General features: G+C 43.8%; 1 protein-coding gene across 4 annotated transcripts in view; it reads right to left on the bottom strand.

Annotated features, from left to right (window-relative positions):
- ACTN1 (actinin alpha 1) overlaps positions 1 to 16,767 on the bottom strand; it is a 125,238-nt gene that overhangs the window by 57,980 nt on the left and 50,491 nt on the right. For all 4 annotated transcript variants that reach the window (XM_044272058.1, XM_044272059.1, XM_044272056.1 and 1 more), the window contains exons 2-4: positions 9,442 to 9,556; positions 5,908 to 6,027; positions 184 to 270 (exon numbers count right to left, since the gene is read on the bottom strand). In XM_044272058.1, coding sequence (XP_044127993.1) covers positions 184 to 270; positions 5,908 to 6,027; positions 9,442 to 9,556 — 322 coding nt within the window. The remainder of the gene's footprint in view (positions 1 to 183; positions 271 to 5,907; positions 6,028 to 9,441; positions 9,557 to 16,767) is intronic.

Raw genomic sequence — 16,767 nt, 5'->3', positions numbered from 1 at the left:
TAGCTTCTGGGCTCCAATGCTAAATTTACACTCCAACAATTGCATTTTTTTTTTAGTACTGACAGGTTCTTACGAGTCAAAGAGGCCCAGCCAAACAGGACTGCAAACTTTGCACCCCTCTCCACCCACTGCTATGCCCCTAGAGGAAGCAACATAAAACGTATTGGGAAAGGGCTAAATTACCTTCAACGGAAATGTCTTGAATAGCAAAACGGAGGATAATGGTCCAAATCATTCCTAGGGTCATTTTAGCGTTGCCATCCACAATTTCTGGAAAAAAAAACAAAAATAAAAAACAAAGTAAATATGAGAACCTGGGGTGAAATAATTTGCCGAAAGAGAATAAGGTAAAGTAGGCCTAAACTTCACAAGTGATACTATACCCAAGACTCACATCAAGTATCTCAAGTGGCCCCAGGCATCCTGCAAATACAGGGGCCACATATGTTTATGCCTCATTGCTCCTCTGGATCCAGCCCTTTACTTCCAGCACGATGAATGACATACATAATAAATTCTATATATAAAAGGTAACTTTATGGTCGTAGCAAATTGAAGGAAATATCCTCCTTGTAGTGGCACTTTATTTTTCAATTCTCCAAACAGCAGTAGCAGGTGCAGACAAAACTCAGCCTCCACCACAACAGAGACGCGTTTCGAACAGTCATTCTTTTTCAAAACTATACTAAAGAGGTGACAGGTCCTATAATTACAGTCCTTTTTTCCCCTAATAAGGAAAATTGGCTTCTACCTCAGGAGGGTTTTTTGCCATCTGTGCAGGACAACAGGCTAAACTGGATGGACATAGGTCTTTTTTCAGCCTTACGAACTATGGGGCACATTTATTAGGACCGGCCCTGCACTGGTGGTGAATCCGCCGCAGTTATGTAGAGGCATCGGCCCCTATGCCTACTTTTTTAGATCAGGCGTGACCAGGGAAGAGTCATAGGACCTTTGTGCCTTAACCAGCACCAGATATATGCCCAATATAGGCCTATTTCGGTTTAATAAACGACCCTCCATGTTACTATGTCCCAGAGGTGGGACCCACACCTATCTGACTTTGGTGGCATATCCTAGCGATCTCAGAGGAGACAACCCCTTTAATGCTCGAGGAGGATGTATGGTGGTCCCTAACACCATGAATTTGTTTTTCAGCATGTCCTACAGCTTTCCACACAGCGATTACACATCTACAGCCAGAGGTTGTCCCACAATAAGGACTTTATAGGGCGGGGTGGGAGTTGAGGGGAACCATTTTAGCTGCCCTCATACTATGTCAACTGCAATTCTAGAGAAGACCCTGCTTATACACAATAGCCGTGTCCGGTAACACTTCACCACAGCGTCTTCAAATAGCCCAGAGTGTAAAAAGTGACGAGGAATCATTACATGCAGGCCGAGCCTATACAGTTAGTTCAAGACTTAATTGTTCTTACCGACAAATAAAATCATGAAAAACATTCTATCAGGTCATAAAACTTTACTACCTTACTAAATGGATAGATATATATATATGACAAACACACGCCCGCTATACAGTGATAAGATACTGACTTGTTGAAAGGACCAGGTGTGATGACGATTACACCGCCTGGCCTTGTCGATCAAAGTGCAGCAGTTGCAGAGAGAGCAGAGCCTCTAGGTGTAATGGTAACGCCCCCGTTGCTCCTAGAGGCTCATTTGCATATAATAAAACATCATTTTTCTCAGCAATGCGGGCACATATGAACATGGGACCAACACGGATGCCTTCAGCTGCCAAGCGCACATGTAACAGGTCAGCCAGTGTCATAGGTACAAAACTGCTGACAGATGCCCTTTTAGGCTACATTCACACGTCAGTATTTCTCTATATCCCGAATTTCGGTCCGTTTTTTGCCGATCCGTTGTTCCTGAAAATGTTTCCGTATGTCATCCGTTTTTTGCGGATCCGCAAAAAACGGAAACATGTATATAAATTTCACAAAGCAAATAAAGTTGTTTGAATTTCTTTGAATTAAAAAAAAAAAAAAAAAGTGAATAAGTGATTTCTGTGGGCAGGATAATTTCCAGGAACGGATTCCGCATAAAACGGATGACATACGAATGTCATCCGTTTTTTGCGGAACCATTGACTTTGTATTGTACCAGGATCCGATTTTTGCGGAAAAGAATAGGACAAGTTTTATATTTAATCGGACATGCGGAACGGAACGGAAACGGACAGCACACACATTGTGTTGTCCGATTTTTTCCAGGACCCATTGAAAATGAATGGGTCCAGAACTGGTCCTGATCTGTTCCGCAAAAAAAGGGAACAGATCAGGAAAGAAACAACGGACGTGTGAATGGACCCTAAGGGTGAGCAGCAATCAAAGATGCTATATCACCACTTCCTGTCACTGGAAAATCTTGCCGTTTCTGCAATCGATATGGCGACAGATGGCTGGACTCCAAATCACTAATGTAGTAAATTCAGTAGATTAGCTATAAACAGGGAACAGATGTCTGCTGCCATGGAGACACATAGGTCTGCATAAGAACTGCAGACACAAAATGTTTGTATATTAATGCACAATATTAACTGAAACTTTTTGTTCACTTATGTTAGATGCACTGGTCTGGCAGCAGCTTATTGAAATAACCATGCATGCCCGGCCAATACAAGAGTGCATGTGTATTTTGGAGTTGGGGTGATCTCATGTGTGTGGTCATTTTTTTAAGGACTAATAAGTAATATTTTTACATTGATCGTTCAATAATCAATTCTGAATGCATTGAACCAGGAAACGAAGTGGTTATAACACCCTGTGACACATACCATCTTGATAATCATTATACTTTGCACTTCTGCACCATAATTATTCTGATACAAGAACATCAGGAACTCCTTATCAGATCACAATGCTATAGTTTCTGAAAACAAGCACGTGATAAAATATTTCAGAAAGGTAAAAAAAAAAAAAAAAAATCTGCAGCTCTGGAAAGGACTTGTCTATCTGATACCTTAACCCCTTAAAGACCGGGCCCATTTTAGTTTTTTCCTCCCCACATTCTAAGAGCCATTACTTTTTAAAATTTTCTGTTGTGCATTTTTTGCAGGACGAGTTGTGTTGTTTTTTTTTTTAATGGCACCATTTAATTTACCAGGTCTTGTATTAGAAAACGGGGAAAAAAAAATCTTTGTGGGGTGAAAATGAAATAAAAAAACAATTCAGCCAAGGTTTTTGGGGTTTTGATATATTACAGTGTTCACTGTGCGCTACAATACCATGACGCCTCTATTCTGATGGGGAATACAATTACGGCAATACCAATTTTGTATAGCTTTTATTTTGTTTAAAAGGGTTATCCAAGACTTTATAACTGATGACTTATCCTCTGGATAGGTAACCAGTACATGATCGGTGAGGGTCCAACACCTGGGACCCCCACCAACCAGCTTTTTGAGAATATATAAGCAAAACTTCGTGGCACTCTGCCGTCCGTTTGCCGCTGGAAGTTGGGTTCCCACCCCGTTTCAGTAAAGATATAAAAACGCCAGCAATTGCGTTGCAAAACAAGGAATTCTTTAATTGATATTTGCGCTGTGTACAAGCGCTTTCCAGATAGTGCGAATGCACTTTTATCCCGACGCCCGCATCCAGTACATCTACCCTAACAAGCGGCAGAAATCTGATGAAGGCCAATGTGTGGCCGAAACGTCAAAAATTGTACACAGCCACAAATATCAATTAAATAATTCCTTGTTTTGCAACAGCTTTTTAAGAAGGCACTGGTGCTCCAGTGAGTGCCACGTCCTTCTCTGTGCTCACCAAGCACAGAACCGTACAGTGTATAGCGGCTGTGCTTGGTATCGCGCTCATCCCCATTCACTTCTGTAGGGCGGAGCTGAGCCTTGGCCATGTGACTGATAAACGTGACTTCATCTCTTGTTTTAATTTTTTTTTCCATCACAGCATTCACTGCGCAGAAAAAATATTTTTTAATTTTAAGTCCGCTGCGATACCTGTTCTAATATATATATATATATATATATATATATATATATATATATATATATATATACATACATATACATATACAAGATTAGGCAAGGAAGGTGATTTGAATTTCAATTTTTTTTTTTTTTTTTTTTACTTTTTACACAATAACAGGGGGCTAGAGCCTGTAATCTTCTGATCGCTTATCCTATAGACTATAATAGAGTTCTATTGCGGTTTATGGGATTCTGGCACTCTCCCTGCTGAGCAGTGTCTCATGCACAGCTTTATAGGCAGTTAACCAGGACAGGCCTGGGAACCTTCAGCCTCATGATTTCCCTGCATAACACAAAGATGCCGTGATCACTACTGAATGCGGCATCTGAGGGGCTAAATGACTGGGTTTAACATCATCACTGATCCTGGTTATTGCAGCTGAATGTCGGCTGTATTATACAGCTGACACTTGCCATGTATGGAGCACAGCAGCCCGCTTCATACACCCCCTAACGCATAATGACATACATGTACAAGATTATGCGTTAAAAGGAGTTTTCCAGGTATATTAAAGCTCTGTGGCTCCCAAGACGTCTTCACTGGATTTCTTGTCCTAGTCTGTCAACTTCCATGGATGGGGTCATGTGTGCAGCTGCAGCCAAGGACTGGCATTAGCGGTGACATATCCCCAAGTGGCACATCACTGCTGTAGCCAGTAATTGGCTGCAGCAGCGCATGTGACCCCATTCATGTGGGAAGTATAAAGACTGGGCTGGAAGTCTAGTGAATACAGCCTGGGAGCCAAAGAGCTGAGCGAAGTGATAGGCGAGCAAGTAAGTATAGATTTCTTTACAGGTATCTCTGGCTGGTGATTGGTGAAGGGGGTGATTAGAAAAATAAATAAATCTTAGAAACCCCTTTAAGGCCCTTTTAATTGGGCAGATTATCATCAGCCACATGTGACGTCATGACACGGAGTGCAAAGCGAGTGTCCCCTCACGTTCAAGAGTAAAAAAAGTTGATTTCAATGGGGTCCGTCTGGCCATAAAAATGGTCAAAAATAGGATGTCATATTTTTTGAGACCCGCTATTCACTGGCCGTTAAAAAAAACGCCCATGTGAATAGCCCCATCAACTTCTATTGGTTCTGACGGCTGTTTTTCCCATTCGTGTGAATGTAGCCTAAATGTGCTTCAGATTACCCAACAAATAAGAAAAACAGTAATTTGTCAGGTGATCTGTTGTTTATGTGACACAATGTCATCCTTTGTTGGTAGTATACTTGCCTGTGTAAACAGGAATGTGCTGGCAACAAAAGAAAAAATGCATTTGTATGGAGACAAACAATCGTAGTAGTGATCCTTCATGCCCATACAGATTGTATGACCATTGTATGTAAATGCAGTTACATGAGCAGGCAATGACTGGAGATGATGGTTCATTCTCATACATTGCCCAGTGCATGGAACCATGTAAAATGAGCCCTTATTCTATTTCTCATCAAGACGCCCTCTTATTTTCAGTTCAAGTTGGTCCAGTGACCAAAAAATTCAGAAGCCTCCAGCTACCAGAAGTTATTACAGGGAGGAACTGTGGCTAACCACTGTAGAAGAGTTGTAAATTGTTGGCCTACCAAGAAAAATACATAAAAGATCTGGATCTGCCAGATTTGGGGGGGGACGCGGGACGCATTAGGCAGGGGACCCCAATCTAACATCTATGTTCTGTAAAATGGCATAAAGAAGGGGCTGCCTTTGAAGGACAACTTACTAAAGACGTTTAGCCATCAATACATGTAAGACAATAGGTAGGCCTTCTACTTCTGTGGTGAGCAGGAATACACCTGACCTGTGGAAGATGCAGTAATAATCACCATCTTCTATACCAAGTCCAGCCAGTACGATTTCAGAGAATTTCATATGAGGTACAATAACAAATATCTCACCTTCTGCACCTATGGACACCAGTTTTACCCCTTTGCTGGCAATAAAGTCCAGAGCTTTGTTGACATTGGAGATCTTGTGTACTCGCATTTTGCCTCTTTCAGGTTTGGGTAAACGTTCCCCTATGGCGAGGTAAAAAAGGAAATAATAAGTGCGGGGTAAACTAAATAAATGCATATGGCTCCACAATGAGGTGTCCATAACCTATAAACCCTGCAATGAGGATCAGGCTGGACCTAATAAGATCATTTGGTCTTCTGCATGTGTAGTGTTAATTATTTCATTTGTACTTCTCTTCCCTTCTCTTACATTTCAACTCAAATTACAATTTTAAAAAAATTGTCTTTTTCAGGAAAGGTAATGTCACATGACCATTAGATGATCTTCAGCACTCCAGGTAGGAACAAGAACCTTAGAAGAGCCCACCTCCAGCACCTACTCAGTATCTGCTGGACCGGACTGTCCCTAAAAGAATTCTTGCAGAAACAATTATCCCGTCTCTCTTCTACTGAAATGTATACTTAATTACGTATATAAAGAAGAAAGAGCCTACGTTTTGGGGGAGACTTTGCCCCATAGCTTTATAGGCCTCACAGAAAGTCAACTTAATCCAAATTATTGCCCCCGCTCAACAGGGAATACAGTGAGAGATGGATAGAATGGACTGCAAAATCCTCACGTCAGGCAGCATGCATAGAAACATAAGGCTTGCCCAAGGTGAGCCAGACATGGTGGCACCTGCCACCTTACTAGAGAAGCTCATCTGCCCACCTGGAAGGGGCACAGACATTGAAGCGGTGTTAGGGGTTTACACTTTTAAAGGGGGTGTCTCACTTCAGCAAATAGCATTTATCACGTAGAGAAAGTTAAAGGGTTTCTGTCATCAAAAAAATCCGTTATGTAGCTGGCTGACGATAGCGATGTGATAATGTCAGCAGAACATAACTGTATGACTTATATCTCCCTGCCGCCGTTCGCGGTAAATAATTACTTTTATAATATGCTAATGAGCCTCTAGGTGCTAGTGGGGCGTTGCTGCAGCACCTAGAGGCTCTGTCCTATCACCCTTTGGCACGCCCTTGTAAAGGTGATTGACATCCTCCGTGCCCAGCAAATACCACGCCGTCCATTTTAGTATTAGGCGCAGGCACAGTGAGTGAAGGACGGCAGCAGGCGAGCATCCTTCACTCACTGCGCCTGCGCCTAATACTAAAATGAACGGCGCAGGTGCGGGATTTGCAGGGCACGGAGGAGACCGAGGATGTCAACAAGGGAGTGCCAAAGGGTGACAGGACGGAGCCTCTAGGTGCTGCAGCAACGCCCCACTAGTGTCTAGCGGCTCATTTGCATATTATAAAAGTCATTATTTTGCGCAAACGGCAGCAGGCAGCTACATAACGATTTTTCTGATTACAGAAACCCTTTAATACAAGGCACTTACTAATGTATTGTGATTGTCCATATTGCCTCCTTTGCTGGCTTGATTCATTTTTCTATCACATTATACACCGCTCGTTTCCAATGCAGCAGCGGTGGTCGTGCTTGCACACTATTGCACTCTTATAGCACATAAGTACGTCCACTGCTGCTGGAGTGCAGGGTGGTCAAAACCATGGAAACGAGCAGTGTATAATGTGATGGAAAAAATGAATCAAGCCAGCAGGCAATATGGATAATCACAATACATTAGTAAGTGCCTTGTATTACCTTTCTCTACATTATCACCACCATTTACTGAAGGGAGACAAAATTTTATGGATTATAATTAGAATTGAGCGAACTTACGTTTGAAATTCAGCGTCTAAATTTCGGGTTATCAAAGAATCGCGTTATGGATTCTAAATTCCGTTATGGTCTGTGGTAGCGGAATCTATAACGCGATTCTTTAGACGCCGAACTTAAAACACAAGTTCGCTCAACACTAATTATAATGGAAAGAACTTCGATCTAATACTGCTCCGTACAGTATTAGAATGTATTGGCTCCGATGAGCCAAAGTTATTACTTTGCGAAGTCTCGCGTGAATTCGCGTAATAACTTGATAGATTAATTTTTACTGTAAAAAAACATTTCCTGAACTCCGGTTCGGTTCTAAGTGGTACCTTGGAACCAAACTAAAGTTCGGGAAATGTTTTTTTTACAGTAAAAATTAATCAAGTTATTACGCGAATTCACGCGAGACTTCGCAAAGTAATAACTTTGGCTTGCCTTCTTTCAGCGTTACTCCTATCTAGCCTCTTCCTTTGACCGCCCTCCTATACCCTTGAGTTATCCTTCGGTCCGGTGTTCTATCAAAAAACCTTACCCCGTAAAAATCCCTTATCCCTCATGACTTCCGGTGACGTGGCCGCACCGGACATGACAAAGATCAGCTGGAGGAGGGGGTGTGCGTCTTAGCGCAAGAGCACTACCACGGTTGAGCAAGCACACTACCACGGGTACGGTAAAATTACAGGGAGCGCTGTGGGAAAAGCGGCCACCAAATGCGCGTGCGCGACCACCAACCTGGGAGCAGGGAGAGACCAACCTGATCGAAGCCAGCCAGCAATGCATCTGAAGCGCTGTGTCCGCGGGTGTGCAGTGTGAGGGTAAGGAGATTTCACAAGATAAACAACCATCAGATCTCCATACCCCCTGAGGGCGCACGCGCGGTGTCCATGAGTCAGGCTGTGCTGGCTGGCTCCACGCGTGCATACTGAGGGGTAGGGAGTTCGGACGGTGTTTCTCTGTGCGAGTGATCCCTGGCCGATGGAGCGCACACAGTGTAATCCCGGCGTTTGTGGCCGACGGGAGTACATCGCGGCTTGCACCACCCTCCTCCTCCTACCGCAGCTAAGGCTCCGTGCGCAGGCGCAGTGTCTTCCGAAGCCTAGCTGGTGGTGGTCGCGCATGCGCATTTGGTGGCCGCTTCTCCCGCAGCGCTTACCTTACCCGTGGTAGTACACTTGCGCTGAGGCGCACACCCCCTCCTCCAGATGATCTTTGTCATGTCCGGTGCGGCCGCGTCACCGGAAGTCACGAGGGGTAAGGGATTTTCACGGGGGAAGGTTTTTTGATAGAACACCGGCAGAGATCCCACGCCTGCGCACTGCTTTGCTGGGCCGGGGCATGCACACTGCGATGCCCATTGTGGGCACGGCATCGATTCAACTAGTGGGCATGCACCGGCAGGATCTCGGCCGGACCTATGGATGACTCAAGGGAATAGGAGGGTGAGCAAAGGAAGAGGCTGGGGAGAAGTAACGCTGAAAGAAGGCAGAGCAGCCTGGGCACCTACACAGTGAACGCCGCCCCTGGGCACTTGCGAGGGCTCATTTGCATATAAATTAAACTTTTCTTTTTCCCGCTTCTGCAAGTGTAAAGAACATAACAAAGGTACCATTACATTCATGTATAGGTGTGCTACGGAGCCAGGTAAGTGCTGTATATGGTCATAAAGTGGTGACAGACCACATCCACCGCAGAACAGCACCTGGAATATCCTGACAATAGTATCTACTAGTAATCCAGTAACGAGACATGCTAAATATTCTTACCTGAAATGACTTCAAGTAATAACATGAGTTTAAGGCCATCTCGAAAGTCCTCATCTATATTCTCAATCTGCGTCCCAGCCTTCCGGAGATGTGAATTACACCAAGCTGTGAAGGTCTGTGAACGAAACGATAAACTTATCAATTGCTGAAAAGGAGATAAAAATAAAAAAAAATCCAAGATTGATTCGTCTCCTCCACAGTCACTTTCGCAGGTTTAGGGGAAGGGTCAGCCTCGGATAGTACGTCAGAACATTTAGCAAGAAGCAAAGTGTCAGCATTCATGATACATGGCGACCTCTGCCCCCAATCTTGTGGGATTCAAATCCCCCCACTGTGTGTCTCTCCCTACAGATTTCAGTGGAATAAATGTTGCATTGCTTCTGCAGTGTGGTAACATTCAGACATTGCTGTGAGCATTCTCAGAGCAGGAATGAATGGGTCTCATGGATTTACGTCCTTCTACATCTCTTAACGAACGCGCCCCTCGGACTTCTTAGGTTCAGCACATTCATGGACTGGATATCTATTACAGGACAATAAAACGTTCACACTCCTCATCTAGAATCGCTCCTCCTCACGTCACACGGATCTGCTTTACATCACTTGGCTCCTCTACCTCGTTATCCCCATGTGATTTGATGTATAAATATGTGAGTCTTCAGACACGGTCTTATAGGTGCCTGAGGAAGAGGCCCAAGTAGTCGTGAAAGCTTGCAACGGTTTCATCATCTTTTCAGTTAGTCATTAAAGGTCATCAACCACTGAGGAATCTTCTCCGTTTTTATTTTTCTCTTATCTTGCACTGCAATTGGACACCTCACAGGCCAAAGGTCAGCACGTGGCCAGGATTTTCCCAGTATAACCCAGTCTCCAAGAAGTATACAAGGCATATTACACAGCTAGAAAGTAACAAGGTTTATTAGAAAATCTGGACAAGTGGCATCACCGGCTTTATCCTCACTAAGGCCTCTTTCACACTTGCGTTGTCCGGATCCGGCGTGTACTCCACTTGCCGGAATTACACGCCGGATCCGGAAAAACGCAAGTGTACTGAAAGCATTTGAAGACTGATCAGTCTTCAAAATGCTGTTCAGTGTTACTATGGCAGCCAGGATGCTATTAAAGTCCTGGTTGCCATAGTAGGAGCGGGGAGCGGGGGAGCGGTATACTTACCATCCGTGCGGCTCCTGGGGTGCTCCAGAATGACGTCAGAGCGCCCCATGCACATGGATGACGTGCCATGCGATCACGTGATCCATGCGCGTGGGGCGCCCTGACGTCACTCTGGAGCGCCCCGGGAGCCGCATGGATGGTAAGTATACTGCTCCCCCGCTCCCCAATACACTTTACCATGGCTGCCAGGACTTTAGCGTCCCGGCAGCCACGGTAACCATTCAGAAAAAGCTAAACGTCGGATCCGGCCATGCGCCGAAACTACGTTTAGCTTAAGGCCGGATCCGGATCAATGCCTTTCAATGGGCATTCATTCCGGATCCGGCCTTGCGGCAAGTGTTCAGGATTTTTGGCCGGAGCAAAAAGCGCAGCATGCTGCGGTATTTTCTCCGGCCAAAAAACGTTCCGGTCCGGAACTGAAGACATCCTGATGCATCCTGAACGGATTTCTCTCCATTCAGAATGCATTAGGATAAAACTGATCAGGATTCTTCCGGCATAGAGCCCCGACGACGGAACTCTATGCCGGAAGAAAAGAACGCAAGTGTGAAAGAGCCCTAAGGCTGCATTCACGCTGGTGTTTTTGCTTCCGTTTCTGAGATCCGTTCAGGGCTCTCACAAGCGGTCCAAAACGGATCAGTTTACAGTCTAATGCATTCTGAATGGAAAAGGATCCGCTCAGAATGCATCAGTTTGCCTCCGTTCCGTCTCCATTCTGCTTTGGAGGCGGACACCAAAACGCTATTCAATGCACTGAAATATTCAGCACTTTTCACCGACAGACCATAAATCATGGCTGAGCTGCTTATACTCATTGTTTTATAGCATTGCACCGCCAGCTAGCCATGAAAGCGTTCATCTTTTTATTGCATTCAAACTTGGACAATGTTTATATCTCTTGGCATTTTCTGCTTCCAGTACAATAGGTTCTGTATCTTGTCACAGCCGTTTGCTGGAGGGTCCCTCTTGTTTTACGTAAGAACTCGATACCCTTCACTTTCTCACGATGTTGATGAGATTTATATGTTTTATTTCTTTTCATTTTATTGTTTTTATCTGTCAGTTTGGAAAAAAAAAAAAAAGAGGGGAAGGTAGAAGTGGAGCAAGACATGGTCAGACTACAATGTAGCGCTTGTTTGCATCGGTCTGCATAGGCGCTGAACGCACAAATGTTAGGGCGTTTTTAACCAAGCCTTGCTTCATTTTTTATATTGAGGAGATTTTCTGAGATTTCTTAACGGATGACCTATCCTCTGGATATTCAATTAGTAGATGGCGGCAGCATTATTCTCCATTAATTCTTTATTAGTTGTTAATCCATGAAATACGTAAGTACCAAAAAATGACCAGTAAAAACAGCAACGTTTCGACTGTCAAGCTTAAGTATACAGTGCTGCTTACTCCAAACATTTATACCCTACAATATCGCCCCCTTTGGTTCACACATCACCAATCACAATAAGCATCCCTTAAACCACCATTCATTCATTGATGATATATATTTTTTTTATATGGACGGGTACAGTTGAGGAATTGAATGATTTTCATGAACATCTGAATGGAAGCATCCCAGGATTGCAGTTTACCAGGACGATTTCTTGGATGTTAGAGTTTATATTGAAGAAGAATGTATTAAAGGGAACGGGTCACCGGGATTTTGTGTATAGAGCTGAGGACATGGGCTGCTAGATGGCCGCTAGCACATCTGCAATACCCAGTCCCCATAGCTCTGTGTGCTTTTATTGTGTAAAAAAATTGATTTGATACATATGCAAATTAACCTGAGATGAGTCCTGTCCCCGACTCTTCTCACGTACAGGACTCATCTCAGGTTAATTTGCATATGTATCAAATCAATTTTTTTACACAATAAAAGCACACAGAGCTATGGGGACTGGGTACTGCGGATGTGCTAGCGGCCCATGTCCTCAGCTCTATACACAAAATCCCGGTGACAGGTTCCCTTTAAAACAGATTTCTATCAGAAACAACCTGTTAGAATATGGCAGTAATCACCTACGCAGAATGGTGGAGTCATTTACTCAGAGTCAGGAGGGTGGTCTCTGATGAACGAAGATTTGACCTTAGAGTTGAAGAAATGTGCAAAAAAATGTGTGGATAGGGGGATATCCCTCCAGGATATTAATGAGGTGATGCAATAAAATAAAAAGAACACATATCGATAGTACGCTACATTCTCAGCCTAAAAAGGGTACAGTACAGAGGATCCCGTTTGTCACCACATTTGGTAATCATAGAGGTAAAATAGCAAACATAAAAAAAAAGATAAAAAAAAGGAGTGGCATATATTATATAAGGGTCTGCCCACTATCCGTGAGTTTGAGGTACCTCCTTTGATGGCATATAAAAGAAGGCTTGTAAAAACGGACATAGGCAGTACACAGATGGAGAGGCAGCAGATTCTAGCTCCACGCAAAAATGGCAACTTCCCCTGTTTGGGGTGTTGCAATTGCAACGTTGAAGGGTGACCGCTTTACACATCCATATATGGGTCGTAAATTTAGGATTAGGGGATATTTCACATGTAGATCAGAGGAGGTTATCTATATGATCCAATGCCCGTGCAGTTTGATCTATATGGGAGAGACCACGATGGAGATCAGAGAAAGGATCAATAAACATAAAAGTACTATTAGGAAGAGAACGATGGACAAACCTGTAGCGAAACATTTCATCGAATGTGGTCATTCAATTAATCAACTACGATTCAGAGTGATCGACTCCGTGGGAAAGCTGAGAAGAGGTGGGGGATAGAGACAGGATTCTGAGAAAACCGGAATTGAAATGGATTTTTACATAGAGCACTGCAACCATATGGTTTAAACATTGAGTTCAATGCGAGTACTATAAAATAATAATAATCTTCATCAGTATCAACCTGTAGTATATTGCAACTTTTATATTGATTTTAATCCCCCCCCCCCTTCCTTTTTTTTCCATTTTGTTCCTGCAGGAATTAATAATGAATAACACTGAACATCTCACATACGTGTCCCGATGGCCGTCTGAAATGTATAATTCAATTACATGTAAAAGCTCCATATAGATTGGTACGAAGGTCGCGATTTGTCTTTATAGCGTACTTTGCTGTATAGGTATATTATCTATGACGCCAGTTACCTTGGTAACATGACGCCTAAATGTGAAGACATAGGCTGGTATAAACAGCGGAAGAGCCGCTCATGTGACTCAAGAGGAGGAGCAGGGAGCGATGCGCTCTGAAAGACGTACGGAGGCTCTGCAGAGCGGCTGATAGGACCTGAAGGAAAACTAGTGGGGGGGGGGGGGTCCCCGGGTGTCAGACCCCTAGCGATCAGATACTGATGACCCTTCCCAACTAGTACGGCGCTGGCTGGGTCTTTAGAGAAGACGCCTGCTCCGCGTAGAGCAGACAACCGTGGCTCATGTCCGCGATTGGCGATAATGTTATAAAATGACTTACTAGCCGTTTGAAAGAAGGTCCAGCTGGGTGTTATCAGTTTGGGATGTGTCCCTGCACTGTCTAACACTGGCAGCACTGATTGGATAGTGTGAGACTGCGCAAGAACACCCCCAAATGGTAACACCCATCTGGACCTTCACTACAGACTGTAAGCAATTCCTTCATAACTCCTAGCAGGAATAATAAAGGAATGGCACAACATACAGATAGAATAGATGCTCCAGCATTGGTATTACACGGGGATGAAAGGAGTTACTAAGGGTACTCTCACACTAGCGTTTTTCTTTTCCGGTATCGAGTTCCGTCCTAAGGGGCTCTATACCGGAGAAGAACTGATCAGTTTTACCCTAATGCATTCTGAATGCAGAGCAATCCGTTCAGGATGCATCAGTTCAGTCACTGTACGGTTTTTAGATGGAGAAAATACCGCAGCATGCTGCAGTATTTTCTCCGTCCAAAATTCAGGAACACTTGCTGGATTGCTGGATCCGGCATTATTTAAATGTGAAAAAGATAAATACCGGATCTGTTTTTCCGGATGACAACCGGAGAGACGGATACGGTATTGCAATACATTTGTGAGACGGATCCGCATCCGGATCCGTCTACAAATGGTATCTGTTTGCATACAGCGACGGAACTGCCTGCCGGAATCCAGCGACGCTAGCGTGAAAGTACCCTAAAACAGCCAAGTCAGGAGAGGTGGTGGGTCCTCTTTATTGTACTGTTACTGCTTTATCTCATTTTCAGAATGGATTTTATGACAACTATTGCATGCATCTAAAGAAAACACACTGACCTTTGAAGAAAAGCAAATATAATGAATAGACTATTGTTGTAGCTATATACTTCCAGTTATGGCACCTACAAAGCACAGAACAATCACTTCTCTGTGCTGGTCTCAAGAAAGATTATGAAGTGATAAGTCACAGCCGGACCAGGCGTTCTCAAACCGTCACAGTCTGTGGTTGGTAACAGTCGCTCACCGCACTTCCTGGGTATGTGACATGCAAACATGTTTATGAGAGAAGCAGACTGCGCTTCCTGTATCAGGCCAGGACGGCTACCTGTAACCTTCCCAGATGCCACCATAGAGGACAGGTCCAAGAGTACCTCAAAAAAACGACCTGGTGCTTTATACTTCTTGTGTGATACAGAAACCTCAGCCATATTATATATGGGATAATGACTTACAGTAGGAAAAATAAGGAATTGTAGGAAGGCTTTAAAGGGAACCCGTCATCAACCTTATGCTGATCTCACTGAGGGCAGCATAAAGTAGTGACAGAAATGCTGATGTCACCAATGTGTCACTCATCAGCTAAAAGTCAGTGGCTGCCGAGAACCAGCATCATAATCATTGCAGCCCAGGCCTTGAGAAGAGTCAAATCTACCCCTAGAAAGAAAACTCAGTGGAAGACTGGTGGGGAGGAGAGCAGGAATAACCAGGACTCTTCTCAGGTGGCCATGACTCTTTTCCAGGCCCAGTCTGCAATGATTGTGATGTTGGTTCTCGGCAACCACTTACTTTTACCCTTTAAATGACAGACCGCTGAAATCTACTCACCTGTCTCTTCCTTATACCTCCGTTATTATGGACAGCATAAAGGTGATGACAGGTTCCCTTTAATACAGTCATCTTAGCAAGAACCTTCACCTAACAAGTGAAAGTACAGGGTGGTCCAATTATATGGATACACCTTAATAAAATGGGAATGGTTGGTGATATTAACTTCCTGTTTGTGGCACATTAGTATATGTGAGGGGGGAAACTTTTCAAGATGGGTGGTGACCATGGCGGCCATTTTGAATCCAACTTTTGTTTTTTCAATAGGAAGAGGGTCATGTGACATCAAACTTATTGGGAATTTCACAAGAAAAACAATGGTTGCTTGGTTTTAACGTAACTTTATTCTTTCATGAGTTATTTACAAGTTTCTGACCACTTATAAAATGTGTTCAATGTGCTGCCCATTGTGTTGGATTGTCAATGCAACCCTCTTCTCCCACTCTTCACACACTGATAGCAACACCGCAGGAGAAATGCTAGCACAGGCTTCCAGTATCCGTAGTTTCAGCATATGCTGTGAAGATACGAGATGTGCAGCACCTGAAACTACGGATACTGGAAGCCTGTGCTAGCATTTCTCCTGCGGTGTTGCTATCAGTGTGTGAAGAGTGGGAGAAGAGGGTTGCATTGACAATCCAACACAATGGACAGCACATTGAACACATTTTTTAAGCGGTCAGAAACTTGTAAATAACTCATGAAAGAATAAAGTTGTGAAATTCCCAATAAGTATGATGTGTCACATGACCCTCTTCCTATTGAAAAAACAAAAGTTGGATTCAAAATGGCCGACTTCAAAATGGCCACCATGGTCACCACCCATCTTGAAAAGTTTCCCCCCTCACATATACTAATGTGCCACAAACAGGAGGTTAATATCACCAACCATTCCCATTTTATTAAGGTGTATATACCTCTGATCATGTAGTAGTTGAAAGTGCTCTAAATGCTCTGTGCTGCAGAAAGCTAGACCGTGCACATACCTGCTGTACTGAAATTAGAAGGCTTCAGCCAGCACCTTGTTATGGCCATGCAGCCTACTGTCCACTGCCCCTTTAGGGTAAATGCATATGATCAAGAAGCCGCACCATAGGTCATGTATATTGTATTCTATGAGAAT

Source organism: Bufo gargarizans, chromosome 11 (assembly GCF_014858855.1).
Source record: "Bufo gargarizans isolate SCDJY-AF-19 chromosome 11, ASM1485885v1, whole genome shotgun sequence".
NCBI classification, from domain to species: Eukaryota; Metazoa; Chordata; class Amphibia; order Anura; family Bufonidae; genus Bufo; species Bufo gargarizans.
This window is presented reverse-complemented; position numbering and strand designations above follow the sequence as displayed.